At 43.2% G+C, this 16,927-nt stretch overlaps 1 protein-coding gene across 1 annotated transcript in view; it reads right to left on the bottom strand.

Moving 5' to 3' along the window:
* The window catches only part of ELF1 (E74 like ETS transcription factor 1), a gene marked incomplete at its 5' end in the record, with an annotated part of 39,855 nt that extends 37,440 nt beyond the window's left edge, over positions 1–2,415 (bottom strand). Inside the window, one exon of the mRNA XM_079549195.1 lies at positions 2,344–2,415. Coding sequence (XP_079405321.1) covers positions 2,344–2,415 — 72 coding nt within the window. The remainder of the gene's footprint in view (positions 1–2,343) is intronic.
* Positions 2,416–16,927: the final 14,512 nt, after the last annotated feature.

Raw genomic sequence — 16,927 nt, 5'->3', positions numbered from 1 at the left:
TGAATGCTTAGATTTGCAAATAGACGGTTCATAATTTATAGTTGTTTAACCGAGACTTAAAAGAAAATAAATAAAAGGCCATGAATTATGACTTCCCTGAAACACAGAATATAGCTGCCATCTAGGCTCTGAACCTTTCCCCACAGCTGTTCCATGCCCTATCAGTTCTTGGCACAAAAGGGCTCCAGACAAAGCCTCGACAAGAACATGAGTATCAAAGTATCTTCAACTCCTGCTTTTGAGAAAATAGCAAAAATTATTACCCACAGATCAGCTACTTGGCACCTGTATATAAAGATGGCTCCCCAGGGAGGTGGCTGAATCACCATCCCTAGGTGTGCTTAAAAACTGTTTGGATGTGGTGCTCAGGGACATGATTTAGCAGAGTGTTGTTAGTTAGGATAGTATGGTTAGGTCATGGTTGGTCTTTAAGGTCTTTTCCAACCTGAGCAATCCTACGATTCTATGATTTTGTATCCTGACAAAGCTCAAAAAATGTTTTTGATCAACACAGAGCACTTGTAGAACTAAAACGCTCAAAGTACACAATATATGTATCAGTATATATCCCAAAATGCAAACTGAGCTGAAAAACTTCATAGTATCTGTACCAATAGCTTCTACATTGTAAGAAGCAGATCAATGAGTTATACACATAATCAACCTTTTTGTGTCAATACCATATTATCCACCTTGATCTGAGTTAAATCTTGTTTCAACTTCCCACATCTTTGCCTACTTCAGGCTTCTTTTCCACAACTGCAAATTTTGTATCTACCTTCAGGCAGACATCTAGCTGGCTACCTGAATCTTTGATATAGGAACAAAGTCAACCTACTGACTTAAAACAGAGCTTCCATCCAAGTCTTTGCTGCAAGGAATGCCTTGCTATGGCCTTCCACATCTTTGATAACATCTCCTGTAGGGTATGCTCCAGGATGCCTTTTTTCCTTAGGCTTAATTTGGAGTAGGATTTATCCAGGTTACGCCAAGGTTAAGTTTGGCCTCCATTTAGGAGAGCTCCATTTAGGGAGGTTTTACTCTTGAGTGCTCCATGTATTTTTTTTATTTTTTTTTTTTTATTTTTTTGGTAAGTTTTTCAGGTGAGCATCTGAAGAAACCACAAGAGACAAAACGCATAGCTAAACAAAGACAGGCACGTTTCTTGCACTGCTCCTCCAAGAAATCACAATGAAGCAGCCCTCCTCTTCTCATTTCTCCCATTGGCTTGTAAAGTAAAAACAACAACAAGCAACATACAGAAGTAATAAATACAGCTCATTTTCCACTGTGTTTGTGCAATTCCCATATCTAAATCCCCAGACTGCCACAGGCTCTGGAAAAATACAGGGAAGGAAGTTACATTACAAGTTCCACCCAAAACTGAGTTAGCACTTCAGACAGACAACACTCAGCTCATTCAAACGATCGCACGAGTCTGACAGCAGAAATGGGACACTGACCCAGCCAAACATGTGGCCACAGAAAAATCCCAGAGACAAGGTTACGAAGCCAAAAGTATTTTTAAAGCAGAGGACAAATACTTTTCACATTCACAAAAAGAGGAACAATTTACAGCAACGCTTCTCAGCTGCTCCTCTATAAGACTAAGAAGCCTTAAAATCTCCACAAGACCTCAGAAGTACCGCTCCATAATACTAAGATGCTTAACTTATCGTTAACCAACGCAAAACCCCACCATGAACCACCATCTATACAAGAGCTGCTCGAGTTTTACGATAGGATTTCTCTGCTGAAGCCTCAGGAGTCTGAGGATGTGGTTTTGATAATCTAAAACTACCTAATAGTTTTATGAGACAGAAACAGGTAGCATCTCCGCAGTGTGAAAGAAACCCGTGTAAGTTATTTTGAAGCTCAGTTCTGAATAGCTGACATGCACACAGTAATGCAATTCACAAACCAATTTGCAAAGAGCAGAGGGCAGACACTTACTGCTCCTTCTAGTCATCTGTAGTGTGACAGTTGCTTTGTCCTGGATTTTATCCCAGCACACCACAAAACTTAAAGCGACTGTCAAATACCAAAATGTCAGGAATTTTACAGCATGAATGGATTCTACTGGCACAAATCAGTGACAAAGGAAAAACATCTTCAGAGAGGTCTCTGCAAGACTGCAGAAGTTACAACATTTCAACCAATTTCTGCTCTGCTCGTGCAAGTTACAGGAAGCAACAGGAAGCTTTTGAAACTGCAGAGATCTGCTGCAACCATAATGATCTCAGCATTTGCTTTCTCGTGTTTTACACAACACTTTTTCCTCATGTTTTCCCAACATTCTTTGCTCAAACTCGAACAAATGCCATTTCTTCCACCATCCCATACCTGCTGCTCATCCTCCATGACGTTGCTGGCAAATTCAAACACAAGCTCATTCTGCTGTACAACTGCTGCCATAATAACGCATTCCCAGCTCTCAGCTCCACATAAGAAGAAAAGTGTTCTCAAATGGAAAAGAATGGACAGTGTCACCAGGGTGCAGCAGGGCAGAAAGGCAGGATCACAGAATGAACCAAGTGGCAGTTTCAGTAGTTCTTAGATCATCAGCGTTCCTGGGTCCTTCTCAAAGAAACCAAGGACAATTCTTTCCTGAGTTGTTTCTCCCACGTGGACAGCTGTTTATCTCTGAGGAAGGAAAAAAAGAAATACAAATTAGGAACTGATTGCTTTAGCTATCTGAAAGAACAGCTCTCACTATAAAGCTTGGTCGTATCTACGAGTGTTTTACCAGGCTCTAGGAAAGTTGGATACCTTCTGATCCCCAAAGGTATTACTTCCACTAATCAACACGTGCAAATGTTCATTCCCTTTAAAAAAAAAAAAAAAGGGAGTGTTTCAGGAAGCAAGACACAAGTTTCAAAGTGTTTCACTTTAGAAGCATTCGACCAACACAAAAAAGTTACGGAAGCTAACAAAAAGAAAATCCATCTTTGCACCTGATGCAGTTTTAACTAATTATCTTCAAGCTATACTGAAAACAAAACACAGAACACAAACTGACCTACCGAGCTGCAGGATACCTCAGGCGTATCACCTTTCTGCCTCACACACAGTTCCAATTCTGCAGGGCTGCTCTTTAGCAAAAGAAATGCCCTTGATCTCGATTCCCACGGTTCACAACAGAAAAACAGCCAATAAATTCCTCATGCAGGCCAAAGAGTCCCCAAGTCTCTACGTGAAGCAGATCTTCAGCTTCTTTTTAAAAACGTGCTGCAAATGTATCCTTATCTCGACCACAGGCTTGCGAGCAGCCGGAAGGAAACTGACCACGTCACGGCAAATTAGAACAGGCAAAAGAACTGCACAGCACAATAGCAAAGAAAAAATAAAAGAATCCCCAACGATGGAATGTAAACAGTTTCGCTGGACAGATGCGTGCTTACATCTCCTGCGTTTTCACTTACTCATCAGTGCTAAAGCTAAACATGGTTGAGTTAAGTTTGGACAGAGATGCGCCGTATCGCTTCTGGAGGAAAAGCGAGCACAATCTGTGATCTTTTTTATATCGTTACGATGACCCAGATGTTAACAAGCTTCTGTTTCCAAAGAATAACAGAATCTGATGTCCAAAATCAGGAACCTAAGGGAGTATGCTGGTGCCTATGAATTAATTTAAAGCCACGTGTTCTTAAGAAAACAAGACGGGAGGTGACTTGGATCAAACTCTTTAAGCTGTGTGTGTCAAAGTGCTGCAGGGACAGAAGATCCTGAGGCAGAGGCCTGGCACATCCCCTCTGTCAGCAATGCACATGGGCCTCACTTGAGACCACAGAGCTCTGGGTGTTGCTGCTGCTTGCAAGATGCCACCTCCTGCTCATGCGCTGCTGTTGACTTCCCCTTGTTTCTTCAGCAGGTTAAAAATGAAGGGCACCTTCCTCTCCTTGGTGCCAAGCAGCTTAACTAGGAAGGACCGAGTCACACACTCTCACTCTAAGAAATGTAGCAGCTGTTTTTCCCATATAGACTGTGGTATTCCCAAATTCCTAAGCAGTGATGACAGCACCTTTGGGGAGCCTCATTGAGGTCACTGCATCCTACCCTTCTAAGAAATCAGGAAAACCAAATTTACAGAGCCAGGAGAACCTCCCCAACTTCCAATGCTTGCTCTGACGAGCTCTTGAACTGCTTTTAAGAGCAGCCACAACCCTAACTGGAGAATATTTACATTAACAGGAGCCAAATGCATGAAAAGAAAATGCTTTAGCAGCCATGGCTGCACAGCCTCAGCCCTTCCCACCTTGCAGGCTGACTTGAATAGTTCCAAAGATTTCCCTGCATATCAGCAGGGCAGGGCACTGACAGCGTTACATGCAACCGTATTGTCTTGGGTTAACTTCCCTCAATTGAAGCACTTGGGCTCACTTCTTAGAAAACAGAAGCGTCAGGAGGAAGTTGCATACAACACCAACATAGAATCATAGAATTGCTCAGGTTGGAAAAGACCTTAAAGATCATCGAGTCCAACCATAACCTAACCATACTACCCTAACAACCCTCTGCTAAATCATGTCCCTGAGCACCACATTCAAATGATTTTTAAACACATCCAGGGATGGTGATTCAACCACCTTCCTGGGGAGCCTATCCCAGTGCTTTCTGTAAGTTAATTTTTTCCTGATATCCAACCTAAACTTAACCTGGTGCAACTTGAGGCCGTTTCCCCTCGTCCTGCCACTGCCACCAGTGAGAAGAGACCAGCCCCACTCTCGTTGTAAGCACCTTTCAGATATTGGAAGAGAGCAATAAGGTTTCCCCTCACCCTCCTTTTCCCCAGATTAAACAGCCCCAGTTCCTTCAGTCTCTCCTCGTGTTATACCATCCCACATGTTTGCCTAAAAACAAAGTACATACTATATAACTTAACATTTCCAACACACTGTATCTCTGACACAGCATTTGTCCTGCCTTTATGTTAATTGCTGTTGGCCTTAAAAAATTACTAGGCTTGAGGCATTTACACTCTTTGTTCAGACACGTGGATTCAACCTGTGTAATGAAGAGGATTTGCAAGCACTTTCTGTATTCTGGTCCTCTCTGTGCAATTAGCTTAATGCTCATTTTTAAATAAGTCTGCACTGGGAAGCTGAGAGGATTTCCGTATTTGCCTGGGATTCTTTGGAGTGAAGTCTCTTTTCATTGACCAGTGGGAATGACTTCAACTATTAGTATTAGAGAGTTATAATTCATTTCTAAGCACTAACCAAAATATGAATTATACTTACACAGTTTTCCATTCCTACTCTTTCTTCCAAAGGGAAAAAAAACAAGTCCTCTCAATTACACAGGTGTGTCACTTTCTCAGAAATGCAGACTACCAAGAAAGCTGGTAAGACAAAACTGGGGGAACAGCCAACATAAGATAGATTTTAGAAGTTCACTGGAAGCTGGCATATTCTTCCATTAGTGCCAAGTCACTGTGTAGTAAAATATTAACATTTTACAGAAGGTACTACACCAAGATGCACAATAAAAGACCTCCAAGGTCATCCAGTCCAACCATCCATCCACCAACAAAAATTCCCCACTAAACCACGTCCTTTAGTACAACATCTGAACATTTCTTGAACACCTCCCTGGGCAGCCTGTCCCAGCACCTGACCACTCTTTCAAAGAAGAAATTTTTCCTAACATGCACCTTGAACCTCCATCGGTGCAGCTCGAGGCCATTGTCTCTCATCATATCACTAGTTATGCAGGAGAAGAGGTTAACCCCCATCTCACTATAACCTCCTTTCAGGCAATTGGAGAGAGCAATAAGGTCTCTCCTGAGCCTCCTCTTCTCCAGCCTGAACAATCTCTGTTCCCTCAGTCACTCTCCATAAGACGTGCAATGACACGTGATTCAGAAGCTGTGACAGCAAATCCACTAAGAGCTACAAAGGTATTGTTTCATACCTTGTAGTTTAAAACTCAAATCAACCAACCAATAACTCTGCTAACCCAAGCACCTCTATGCAAAATTAAGCATCTTCATTCGACATCATTGAGGAGATTGCAACCTTGTAATGCATGATCTCAATGGGATCCAGGCAAGCGATACTTTGAATTGTTACACTTTGAGGTAACAGGAAGCTGTTCCTTTGAGGGACACATATTCAAACACTGTTGTAAGGACTTTCTCCAACCTGACCCAGTGCAATAAGACAATGCAGGAGGCTGCTCGTTCCTCCACCACCTCAAGATTAGAGCTACCAAGGAACCTATGACTAGAGTGATTAACACAGAAAAGTGCCATGTAACCACAGCACTACGATCAAAGTGGAAGGCAACTGAGAAAACAAGCTTTAGTGGGTTTTTGTCCATAACCTTGCGACCATCACAAAGGTTAGGCACTCAAACTATTATTGCTTAGGGGACATCTCTGATTCTTTATTTGGAGGTAAATAGCTACAAATGATCCACTGGGAAATAACAGCATGGCAATATGATGCAAAGCACTTTCCTTTAACCCGTATCACCTTCTCGGGCGAACAGAGAACAACAGCAGCTTTTCACAGAAGGCAGCACAGTTCCAAACCAGCCATATTTTCCTCCACATCTATTTTTATAAACTGTGCTTTCATTATTCCAAGTATCACAAGATCCTGCTGTCCATAGGCTAACACAAACATGACTATTGTCTTTGCCATATAATGCTACTTACCTCCCTGTCTGATTTTACGTACATCTGTGAACAGAGGGCAAGTTATTTGCAAACAGCACAAAATGTATAAATTGTGCTCACATGCACAATGTGAGCCTGACTACATACAATTAGCCTAGCAGACTACATACAATTAGTCCTAGGAGAAAGGGAACCCAGTATATATTATCATAAAATTTGCATCAGGTTTTCAGAATCAGAGAATAAATAAGCTTTTACTTTTGCTTTTACTAACTTACTGTTGCAGAAACATGTTATACTAAATTAAGCAGTGTTTACAAATATTAAATTAAAACATATTATATTAATGCATGTCCTAATTTTGTTTAATCCTTAAAAATGAATGCATGAATAAATTATCTCTATCTCTCTGGAAATTCCCCTCCCTCTACTGATTACAACATCTAGAAGCAACCTCTTCAATCAGCCCAACAAAAGCACTTTCAGACACTTTAACCCTTACACTCCTATTCTGACAGCCCAGCAGACGACGCCTTGTAGGACTTCCTGGCTGGACATCACATCATCTCTGCCCAACCCTCTTCACCACATTTACCCTTCACCAAAGGTGCCAGCAACAAACTCAAATGTTTGCTGAAGAAACTCAGAAGTCTGGAGGACTCAGGGCTTGATACTAAAAATAATCTCAGCAAAAGGACAAATGGCGGAAATTTCCCAATTAATTACAAAGACAGTCTGCAACGTTAGCTCTAGTCTGCAAGTAGCAAAGTTGGGACCTCACAGAAATGCTGAACCCTTTTCTGAACAACCTTGTGGATGCAGGAGAAAGAAGAGAATCAATGAAAGAGAAGAATAAAGGTATCACTGGAAATTTTGGATGCACAGACTGAAAACTACCAGGGGTAATTGCACCAATTCACTCAAGTTTCTAACTGCTTTCTGCTGGTGGAGGTTAAGGATGGATTATACCACAGCCAGTCAGTTCCCTGTAGAACTGTACCTTCTTAAAACACTATGCAAGACTGTAGGGTCTGACTTGCATAAAAAGGAAAGAAAGCTGAATGGTTCAGTTCTAACAACACAGGAATCCCATACCCATGATGACCTCCATTACCCAGAAGTAAATGCGAATGCTAGCAGCGTTACTCTCTGCAGTAGCATTCTTCACAGCATGGCTATCTCTGTGCAGTAACACTAACAAATGTAGCAGCACTGGGGCTCTGAACTGAGCCACCTTGCATCCTTAGCCAGCAAAATGACAAGCAAGAAGAACAACAGATGTTACTCGGCACAAGAGATTTCTGAAGGCACAGTACTTCAGCTGCTCATACAAATCGAAGACAGAAAACAACGTGCTAAGGCTATCATGGAGGAAGGAAAGAAACAAGGCACATTCTGTGATCTTCTTAACGTAGCCACACTGCCTCAGGGAAACTGTGCAAAAAGCAGCTGACATAGTAAGTCAACAGAGTGACCTTTTCTGAGCTTCAGTTAAGGACAAGGAAATCTTCAATATCAACTAGTCCCTGGTCTGCAGCCAGGCTGGAAACGAGCCTAAGTCACTTTGGGCTCTCGGAACACATACAGAAGAGAGGTCATGGAGTAAGAGGGTTCATCTGTTATACACAATTGCTCATAAAAAAAGAGAAACACAGGCACATAGTTTGATCAGAGAGTACATGAAATGGACCCTCTCCTCCCTTAAATGTCAAATAAAAGCAGACTGTTAAGCCACAGAGGGCAGAAAGCAGAAACACACCCGGCAAGCTCTTTGCAGTCACTAACAAATCACTTGTTCAATGATCATCAAGTTTTACTTTCTTTGGGGTTCTTTTTTTTGGCAGCAACCTTTGTTAGCCTGAATATTTAACATCAAGCAAGATTCCTTTCCGGACTACTAACAACAACGACTACAGATTACCCCACTCCTGAAAACCTTCCCTTTTTCTTAAGAATTGGGCCTGATATTTGTAACATGTTGAGTCCCTTTTATTTAGCATATGTACCTAACTCAGCGGCTAAACACCAGCCCTCCACACAAAGCAGCATACTGCAATCTCTCAAATGGTGCTTTTTGACACGTCCAATGCATGGAGGATGAGGGTGGATGTACAGCAGCCTTGGCTACCCGCAGGGCTCCGAAAGTTTGCAAACTGGATTTGATTACTAAAGCCTCAGCTCAGCAATAAGTTGTGTCACTTCAGCTACACATGGACAAAAAGCAGGCAGCACTGCTTCACTGCACAGCACCAAGCCCGAGCACAGGCCTGCAAGGATGCAGGCATACGCACAGGAGTTGCAGTTGCCAAGCCTGCAAGGTCTCAGCGTGCAGACCATGTGCTTAGGGGGCAGAGAAGCTCGGTCCTGCAAAGACTCACATCTGTGTAATTACTGTCATAAGGGGAAAGAGCAGATGTACAAGTGAGGTCTTCACTGCTTGAAAAATGCTGGCCAAGAGTGGGCTGTAGCAGTGTGTTTCCTGGCCACTGACGGAACACTGGGCTTTTTCAAAACCAAGAGCAATGGGTTATCTCAGAGTTTTACCAGCAGCCACAGACTTTTGTTAAGAAGAATACTTGCAGAAGTGTGACACTGCTAAACTAATGCAGTGTGGATCCAGGAACCAGCTTCAGACAGTAATGTTCATAGTGTCCATCTGCTCCTCTTGTTGCTGAGGCATAATGCTACATCTGCATGGTAACCTCCAGTAAATGCAGAGGCTGACGACTATGGTTTGTTGGCCCCAAATACTTGGGGATCCTTTTGATTCTTTGCTGTCAATTCACCAAGATTGGTAAAGAGAGGGAAAGAACAACAAAAAAAAATAATCAGGTGCTCACATCTCCTGCTTGATGAAATGGGAACAAGAAGACAAGCCGTTTAGTCAAGACGCAATGGGTTTTGAACAGATGAAAGGAAAGCAATTAAAAATATATGAGCTTAGATGTACTTGGTCAAATTTCTCTCTACAGACACAACATAAAATGAAATTAAGCACTTCAAAACTAGAATAGATGAATACAAGTTTGAGATGGCACTGCTGGTGCATGCAGAGTCCATCTCACCAAGAGGTAAATGATACTGAACACAGAGACAAAGGAAAACACAAGATCTCTAATTACTTCCTCTCCTGTAGCATTCAGTGCAGGTTATTTTATCCAACAGAAAATTTGCAGGGATGGGATTGTTTTTGCATTGCCCTCCGATAACCAAATCACCAATATTAATAAATAACACGAGTAAGAAAGACTGCACGCTAATTTTTGTAATGTGCAAAATCTCAAAAAGGAGGTTAAAAAAAAAGATAAAATTTGGTTCTGAAATTTCCGTAAACCAAGGGAATCATTCTGGTGACAGAATAAATATTTTAAAAGGCATTCTCAGTCATTTTCTAGCATTTAGTAGCACCTTTGAAAGAGAATTAGGACCACAGTCCCAAAGCAACCATAACATAAGCTTCAGATAAGTCAAATCTCACTGATTTCAAGGGGAAAGTGTCTCAGAGAAGAGAAAGTTGAAAGGCTGAGCTCCAAGACCGCTTACACAGGATATGAGGAGAACATGTCAAAGGGGTGTGGGAGGGAAGAGCTGCCTGACCCGGAGAGATTTGGCTACGCTGATTAACGGAGGCATGCAAGAGAGCAAAGGTGGCAGTGGGAGGAAGAAGGACCAGGGGAAATGGGAGATAATTAACTCGGCCAGGTGCCAAGCTTCACAAATTACCAGCTGCCAGTTTGTAGCAAATAAGGGCACAAAACTGCCAGTCAGCCTCTAAAAAACACTTTCCCCACAAATTTGTAATGCTGTTGTTATTTTCAGATCACCTGCAGGAAAAGAAGTTCTGTTTACTAAACAAAAATCCTGTTTCAGCTGCCTGTGGGTGGAACACAAAGACAACCCTGAAACGTAACACAAAACATATACATTGAAGGGAGAAAACTGATAAGAGGCCAGCAGAGATGAGCTGCAAATCTCAATCTAGGTGACCTTTTCCAGTCTGGTGTTAGTAATTTTAGCTCCATACGTGAAACTCCCACTGGACTTTGTGCGTTCTGCAGAAGATGCATCAAGTTCAAGCTCAGTAATGATCTCTGTTCAAATTTCCCTAGCACAGACCTTAGCATTTAGTAGGGTTTTTTCCCTTCCAGTTAATGGCTCCAGTTTGTACAGTCAAACACAATAAACAGAACATGTCAATAATTTCAAAAAGCCACAGAAAGGCTCTGATTCACCTCTGTGTGTTTCGTGCACTAGAGCCATTTCAGAAATCCAAGTTTGACTTAACTGCTGTGCACCAGCCAAAGAGGGGCACAAACTGAGTGGTGCAGAGCTCACTGCAGCCTCTCCTTTCCCAACACAGACATGCCTTCAAGCCCCAGTGTGGTGCTTCACTCCCAGCAATGTGTATCTGTTCATGGCTGCACTCAGCAGATCTGTCAGGTTCAGAAACATAAACCTTACCTTTTGCAGTGTCTATAAAGAATTCGTAAAGAGCACATTAGGCAGTATTTCTGCTGTTTGCTTTTATTTGCTGTCAGCTGTCAGCAGTATCAACAGTCAGAAACCCTCTGGAGCAGGCTGTTATTAGTCAGCTAGACTTGAATTTCCAGTTCTTTTACATTGCTGTCTATTTTCCTTCATTAAGTTAGCCTGTCCTACCCTGGTATCAGATTACGTGGAGCCAACATTTATAGCACCTTGCAAAACAGCCCAACATATCACATACCTGAGTCTGCCTATACCTGTTGCTCTCAGTGGTTAACCCTTGCTACCAATAGGTACAGCCCTCATTCTCAAACATATCATCTCAAAAACATATCTGCATCGGAGGAGCCATTTTTCCTTCTCACCTGACAGCTAAAGGACGGCGTCAGATTTCCATTAGGAACTCTGTGACACAGGAGGGCTGTTCTGAGAGCAAAGGCTCCAAAGCACCTGCAAGCTTAGAAACCAAGCAGCGTAGAGATACATCCTACCTCAAACCAGGGCACGTCCCGCAAGCACTTGCTACTTACTTCAGTAGTTCCTATCATCTCAGGAACCATCCCTCACAGAACCCCTAGACGACTCGCTTGGGGTTCGAGATAATCTAATTACACTCATTCCTCCTCCCCTTCAACCCCTGCTGCAGGAGCTGGCATCCAGCACGTGACTGGCCGGCTGTGAGCAGATGGCACCTCCAGCCTGCAGCGCTGCACTGCACACAGCCCTCTGCCCGCGAGGATGTGGGCTCAGCTCGGCTGACCCTGCGAGCATCAGTGATGGTGCAGAGGCTTCAGAGGGCTGCACAGGAGCGTATAATCAATACACGTTTGCTTCTGTGTACAAACATCACGCATTTCAGAATTGTCAGGTAAATATGTATGTTAACTGCACCATGTCAGAGCATAAACCCATCAGTTTTCTTATCCTCCTTGCAAATCCTGGGGACTCTATCAGTTTAAGCAGTTTTCTTTACAAGCACGAAATTTGAGCCACTGTCGTAGCTGTGAGCGATAGTCGTAGATTAGATGTTTCATAAATCTGGTTGTAATGTTTTTCTCTCAGGTTACACTGATAGGATGAGAGGTAATGACCTCAAGCTGTGCCAGGGAAGGTTCAGGTTGGATATCAGGAAAAATTTCTTCTCAGAAAGAGTGATGGGCTGATGGTTGGACTGTGGTCTTTACCAACCCCAACGATTCCATCATCTACACGTTTCCGCAACGCCTCCACAGCCCTACACAACAATGAATGACATGCTCAAGCAAGAGCATTATTTGCTTGTTCCTTTAACGAAAGTCTTTATTTACTTAAGCAGCTTCTTAACCTTACCGACAAGAATCGCAGACCCAATTGAGAGCAAAACAAAACAGAGCTCACGCTGGTAAACAGCGCACCACACATCACAAAGCAGCACTGCCAACACTTACACCAGCTCCCTTCTTACCAAGGTGTTCAACAAGCACTTCTGTCCCCAGGAGCTTCTGGCTCCAGGTTTAGAAGACCACTTATATTTATTTTTAAGCTAGCCTTGTGGTTGGCACACGGGTAAAATATAGAAGCATCCGATTTAAGGACTTATCAGCTGAAGCACATTTTTTGCAAACTGTACGAAGCTTCTTTATCTATTCGTCACAAAGATCCTCACTGAACTTTTTTTCAAAACACATCAAGTACTCTGTGATGTATTCACAATGATTATACCATGGGAACTAAGAGCTGAAGGTGTCTGCACAGAGTAAGAGGCGGTCAGGAGAAACATGCTCATCGTGCACCCCCACAAGTCCCTACTATCACCCACCCTGTCACAGCCATCAAGGTTGGTTCTTCATATCAGATCTTTCTGAAAGCTTTGGATGAGTGAAATAACACAGGTAGTAACCACGACAGTCTTGTTTTTAAGGGCTCAGAGAATGCAGCACTAACCATGAACCCAGCTCTAACACAGCGATGGAGATACTTATGAGGCTGGGACAAGAAAGACACCTCAGTCAGCAAATCTCTCACAAGCCAAGTGTCCCACTTTGTCAGAAATCACAAAGCTGATGTTTGCACTGAGCTTTCATATGAGTTCAAAAACAAACAAAAGAATCCACCCAGGAGTTACCGGCAACACCTCCTAACACTTCACAAGTAGAAATACTTGATTCGGTAAGCCTGTAGAAACATGAGTGAAAGAAGAGGTGCAAAGTACCTAATTGCACCCGCAGTCAGGTAAATTGATAAGAGACAGCTGTAAACAGGGGTAAGAGATTTCAGCCAGACTTCAGGAATATCCTATCCTCACAATGAACTCCAGGACGAACAAGCCTGGTTTTGAAAAGCTTTTCCCCTCACACATCCCACACCATTTGTCTTTTTTAATGTAACTTTGGTTTTCTTTGAGCATGAGTGCATTCTACTTCAGCTTTTGCTCAACTGCATCCCTTGCTTAGACAGCGTTCATCAGGAAGAATTCACACCATGACTGCCCCATTCTTTGAAGTGGGACACCAAAAAATGTATGTGTTTCCAGAATGGTTGTCTAAATCAAGGCATCAGGCTCACTATTACCTCAGTAAGGCAAGCACTTCTGGCTGAGTTCTTGTCTGTCACATGGATCACCATAGCTGCAACTCATATCAGAGTTATTAAAAACTATTTAAAATAAGTGAAAACGGTAAAATGAGAGAGCTGAGCTTTTAAACTCCTAAGCTGAAGGGCTCAGATAGGTTTTGATTACAAGGCTGAAACCGTAGGTTTTTCCTTTGCACAATGAGTCACGGCCCTGAATTTGTACGTGCTCTCTGCATGGCTAACCAGTGCTTGCGTTCCTGGCCACAGCTCCCCCCGGAAGGAGGTAAGAAGTAAGAAAATACTCCAGATATGCTCAAGTAAACACAATTAGTAGACTCTCCCACAATATGCAGGGAAGGGAGCAAAGTCACCCGCCAAGCAGTTTGCTCTTAACTCAAGGAATGCTCTCAGAAATGTTAGTTTAAAACTGAACTTGGAATTGGAAGTAACCATGAAAAAGTATCAGTGCACACACAGGTATGGAGAGAAAAAGAGGGAGGGACACAGCCTCGTTAGAGAGGATAAGCATTACATAGCCAGAGGGCTTTCAAAAACAAAACAAAAACCCCAGGCTCTCACTGTGACTTGTTTGGTACACAAGCCAGCCTGCGACCAGACAGCCAGCTACTTATGGGTGTGGATAGCATAGCAGGCACAAAGGGCTCTGTGTGCAGGTTAGCCCAACAACCCCATCCAGTTTAGATATAATGAATATGCATGTCACCATTGTACCCAGCAAATTGCCAGAATTATTTTGCCTCTCACAAACTTCCTTAGACTTTCTTCTCTTTCCTGCAGAGAGGAAAGCAATTCTGGCTTTTATCACCTACAATCTTTGCCACAATCTCTTCTTTCCACTATTAACATCTTCAACATTAACTCTCTTGATGTACTTTGTTAGAAACGTTATTTTTAAGAGACAAACATTATGTTGCTCCGATCTCCCACTTAATCACAGAATCACAGAACCATCTGAGTTGGAAGGGACTCTTAAAGGTCATCCAGTCCAACTCCCCTGCAATGAACAGGGAACACCTAAAGCTCAGTCAGGTGCTCAGAGTCACATCCAGCCTGATCTTGAATGCCTCCAAGGACGGGGCACCCACTACTTCTCTGGCACCCGGTTCCAGTGCTTCACTACTCTGATCGTAAAAGAAATATTCCTTTATACACAACCTAAATCTCCCCTCTTTTAGTTTGAAACCATTTTCCCTATCACAGCAGACCCTGCAAAAGCGTCTGTACCCTTCTTCCTTATAGCCTCCCTTTAGATACCAAAAGGCTGCTCGCAGCTCTTCCCATAACCTTCTCTTCTCCGAGCTCAACGGTCCCAGCACTCAGTCTGTCCTCGTAGGGGAGGTGTTTCATCCCTTGGATCACTTCTGTACATTGGTCTCATTTCAGCCAGTATTTCACAAGGTAACCAGATACTTTCAGGCATTTGCTCTGTCACACACTCACTGAACACTCGCACTGTTCTTGGAGACAGCCTACCCACTCAGTACTGCTGCTTCCCCAAAACTGCTGCAGGGCTGGGTCAACCAGGCTGCCTAAACTGGAGCAGAGGGAGAAGGAGCATCAACAGGATGAAGAGCACAGGCATTTCTGCTCCACTAAAAGCCTGCACGGGATGCAGCACATGGCAGATCTGATTCATTGAAATGTCTGCTGAAAAATCCTCAAATTACCCATTTTTTAGTGTGCTTTAAAATGCCACGTAACCACTCACATCATTCTGTGAGTGAGAAAATGTGTGCACAGGCTAATTAAAAAAAATATATATATTAACTTGCAACTATGTAGTATAAGACAAACTAAAATTCTCATGCCATTTAAGGATTTTTCCTTTTATAGACCAGCGTAGCTTAAATGTTACGTTTTTTAAGTACTTGGATAGGGTGGGATTAGGAAGGGAGACTTTTTGTCTGGGGAATTTAAAAGCAGTGAACTTGGCTATTAAAGAAGATAAATTATCTCATGACTCGTTGCTAGACTAACAATTCCCACTGCGGGGTTTCAAACAGTGACAAAACACGAGTCAAAGACCAACAAGAATATAAAAAAGCAAAAAGATTTCTCTTAAAAGCTATGTGGAAAAGGAGTGAAGTCTGCAAAGGTCCCTCCAGGGAAGGCAGTGTCTGGACAGGCCAGTATTTCTCATTTCATAACGTCTGGGGAAAAGTTGGCTGTGAAGCCCAAGTCCCTCCTGTATGAGCAAACACCTGCTCTGTGGAGACGCAGGAATTCACTGCTAATGAACTAGATGCAGGAATTTATGAGCGTGACACGAGAAGACCTACAAAAATTGGGTGTTTTGGAAAGTTTTAGAGACCCCGCAGAGCAGGTGGGGAGAAATTCAAGCTTCACCTCTTCCTCATTTCATCACTCAAGTTCCTGTGTCCTTTGCAGAACTCAACTGGGAGAGGCTGCTGCATGCAACCCCGCACAGCCCAGCCACAGCCCCTGCCATGGGATGCTGCACTGCCCCAGCTGCAGAGGGAAGGCAGGCTGCAGTGCTGGGGGAACCAAACCACCCGGGGGAAGAACACAACCAATGGTCAGTCCGTGACAGGCCACGTACCCAACTCACTTTCATCCTCCAACCAAAAGCTGTGCAACCTGACAGCAGCCTCCAGCTTCTGAAGGGTTCCTGGAGCCCTATTTCACCTCACCTCAGCTCCAGAGAATGAGTAAAACGGATATTATGACACCCAAGTTCAAAAAGATTTTGCTATGCAGTATGCAGGACTGCCAACACCCACTCTTGTTATATGGGCCTCAAAAGCAAAGGCACCATATTTCACATCATTATTTGTGCCAGCACACAGATGTGTGCATATGAAGGACTTTTCCCTGCATTCAAATCCTCTAAATTCAGATGGTTTCCAAAAAACTCAAATATGTCCACAAGAAAGGCCCTTGGTTGCTCTAAATTCTCCTTGTAGCCTATGGGACAGAATGCAGGCTGCCTCCCCCGTTGAGTCCAGTTTTTTCCACTGCCTATGGGCCAGAAACACAGGCTTAAGGTCATTCCTTTAGCCTCACCATGCATGCAGCTTCTCAGTAGAACTCAGCCACAGCACGAAAACTTCAAATTATCACAGAAACCAGAGAAGAAAATAACATTTTATCTACCACCCCCACCCTACCCTTTCCTCTCCCATTAGTGTTCAACTTGTACTGAGTCAGCAGGGGAGAGGGAAAAAAAAAAAAGGGGGGGGGGAAGCAGAGGTTAAAGTGGAAGGTTAACTGGTACCATAAACCAGG

This window comes from Tetrao urogallus (assembly GCF_951394365.1).
Source record: "Tetrao urogallus genome assembly, chromosome: 1".
NCBI lineage: Eukaryota > Metazoa > Chordata > Aves > Galliformes > Phasianidae > Tetrao > Tetrao urogallus.
This window is presented reverse-complemented; position numbering and strand designations above follow the sequence as displayed.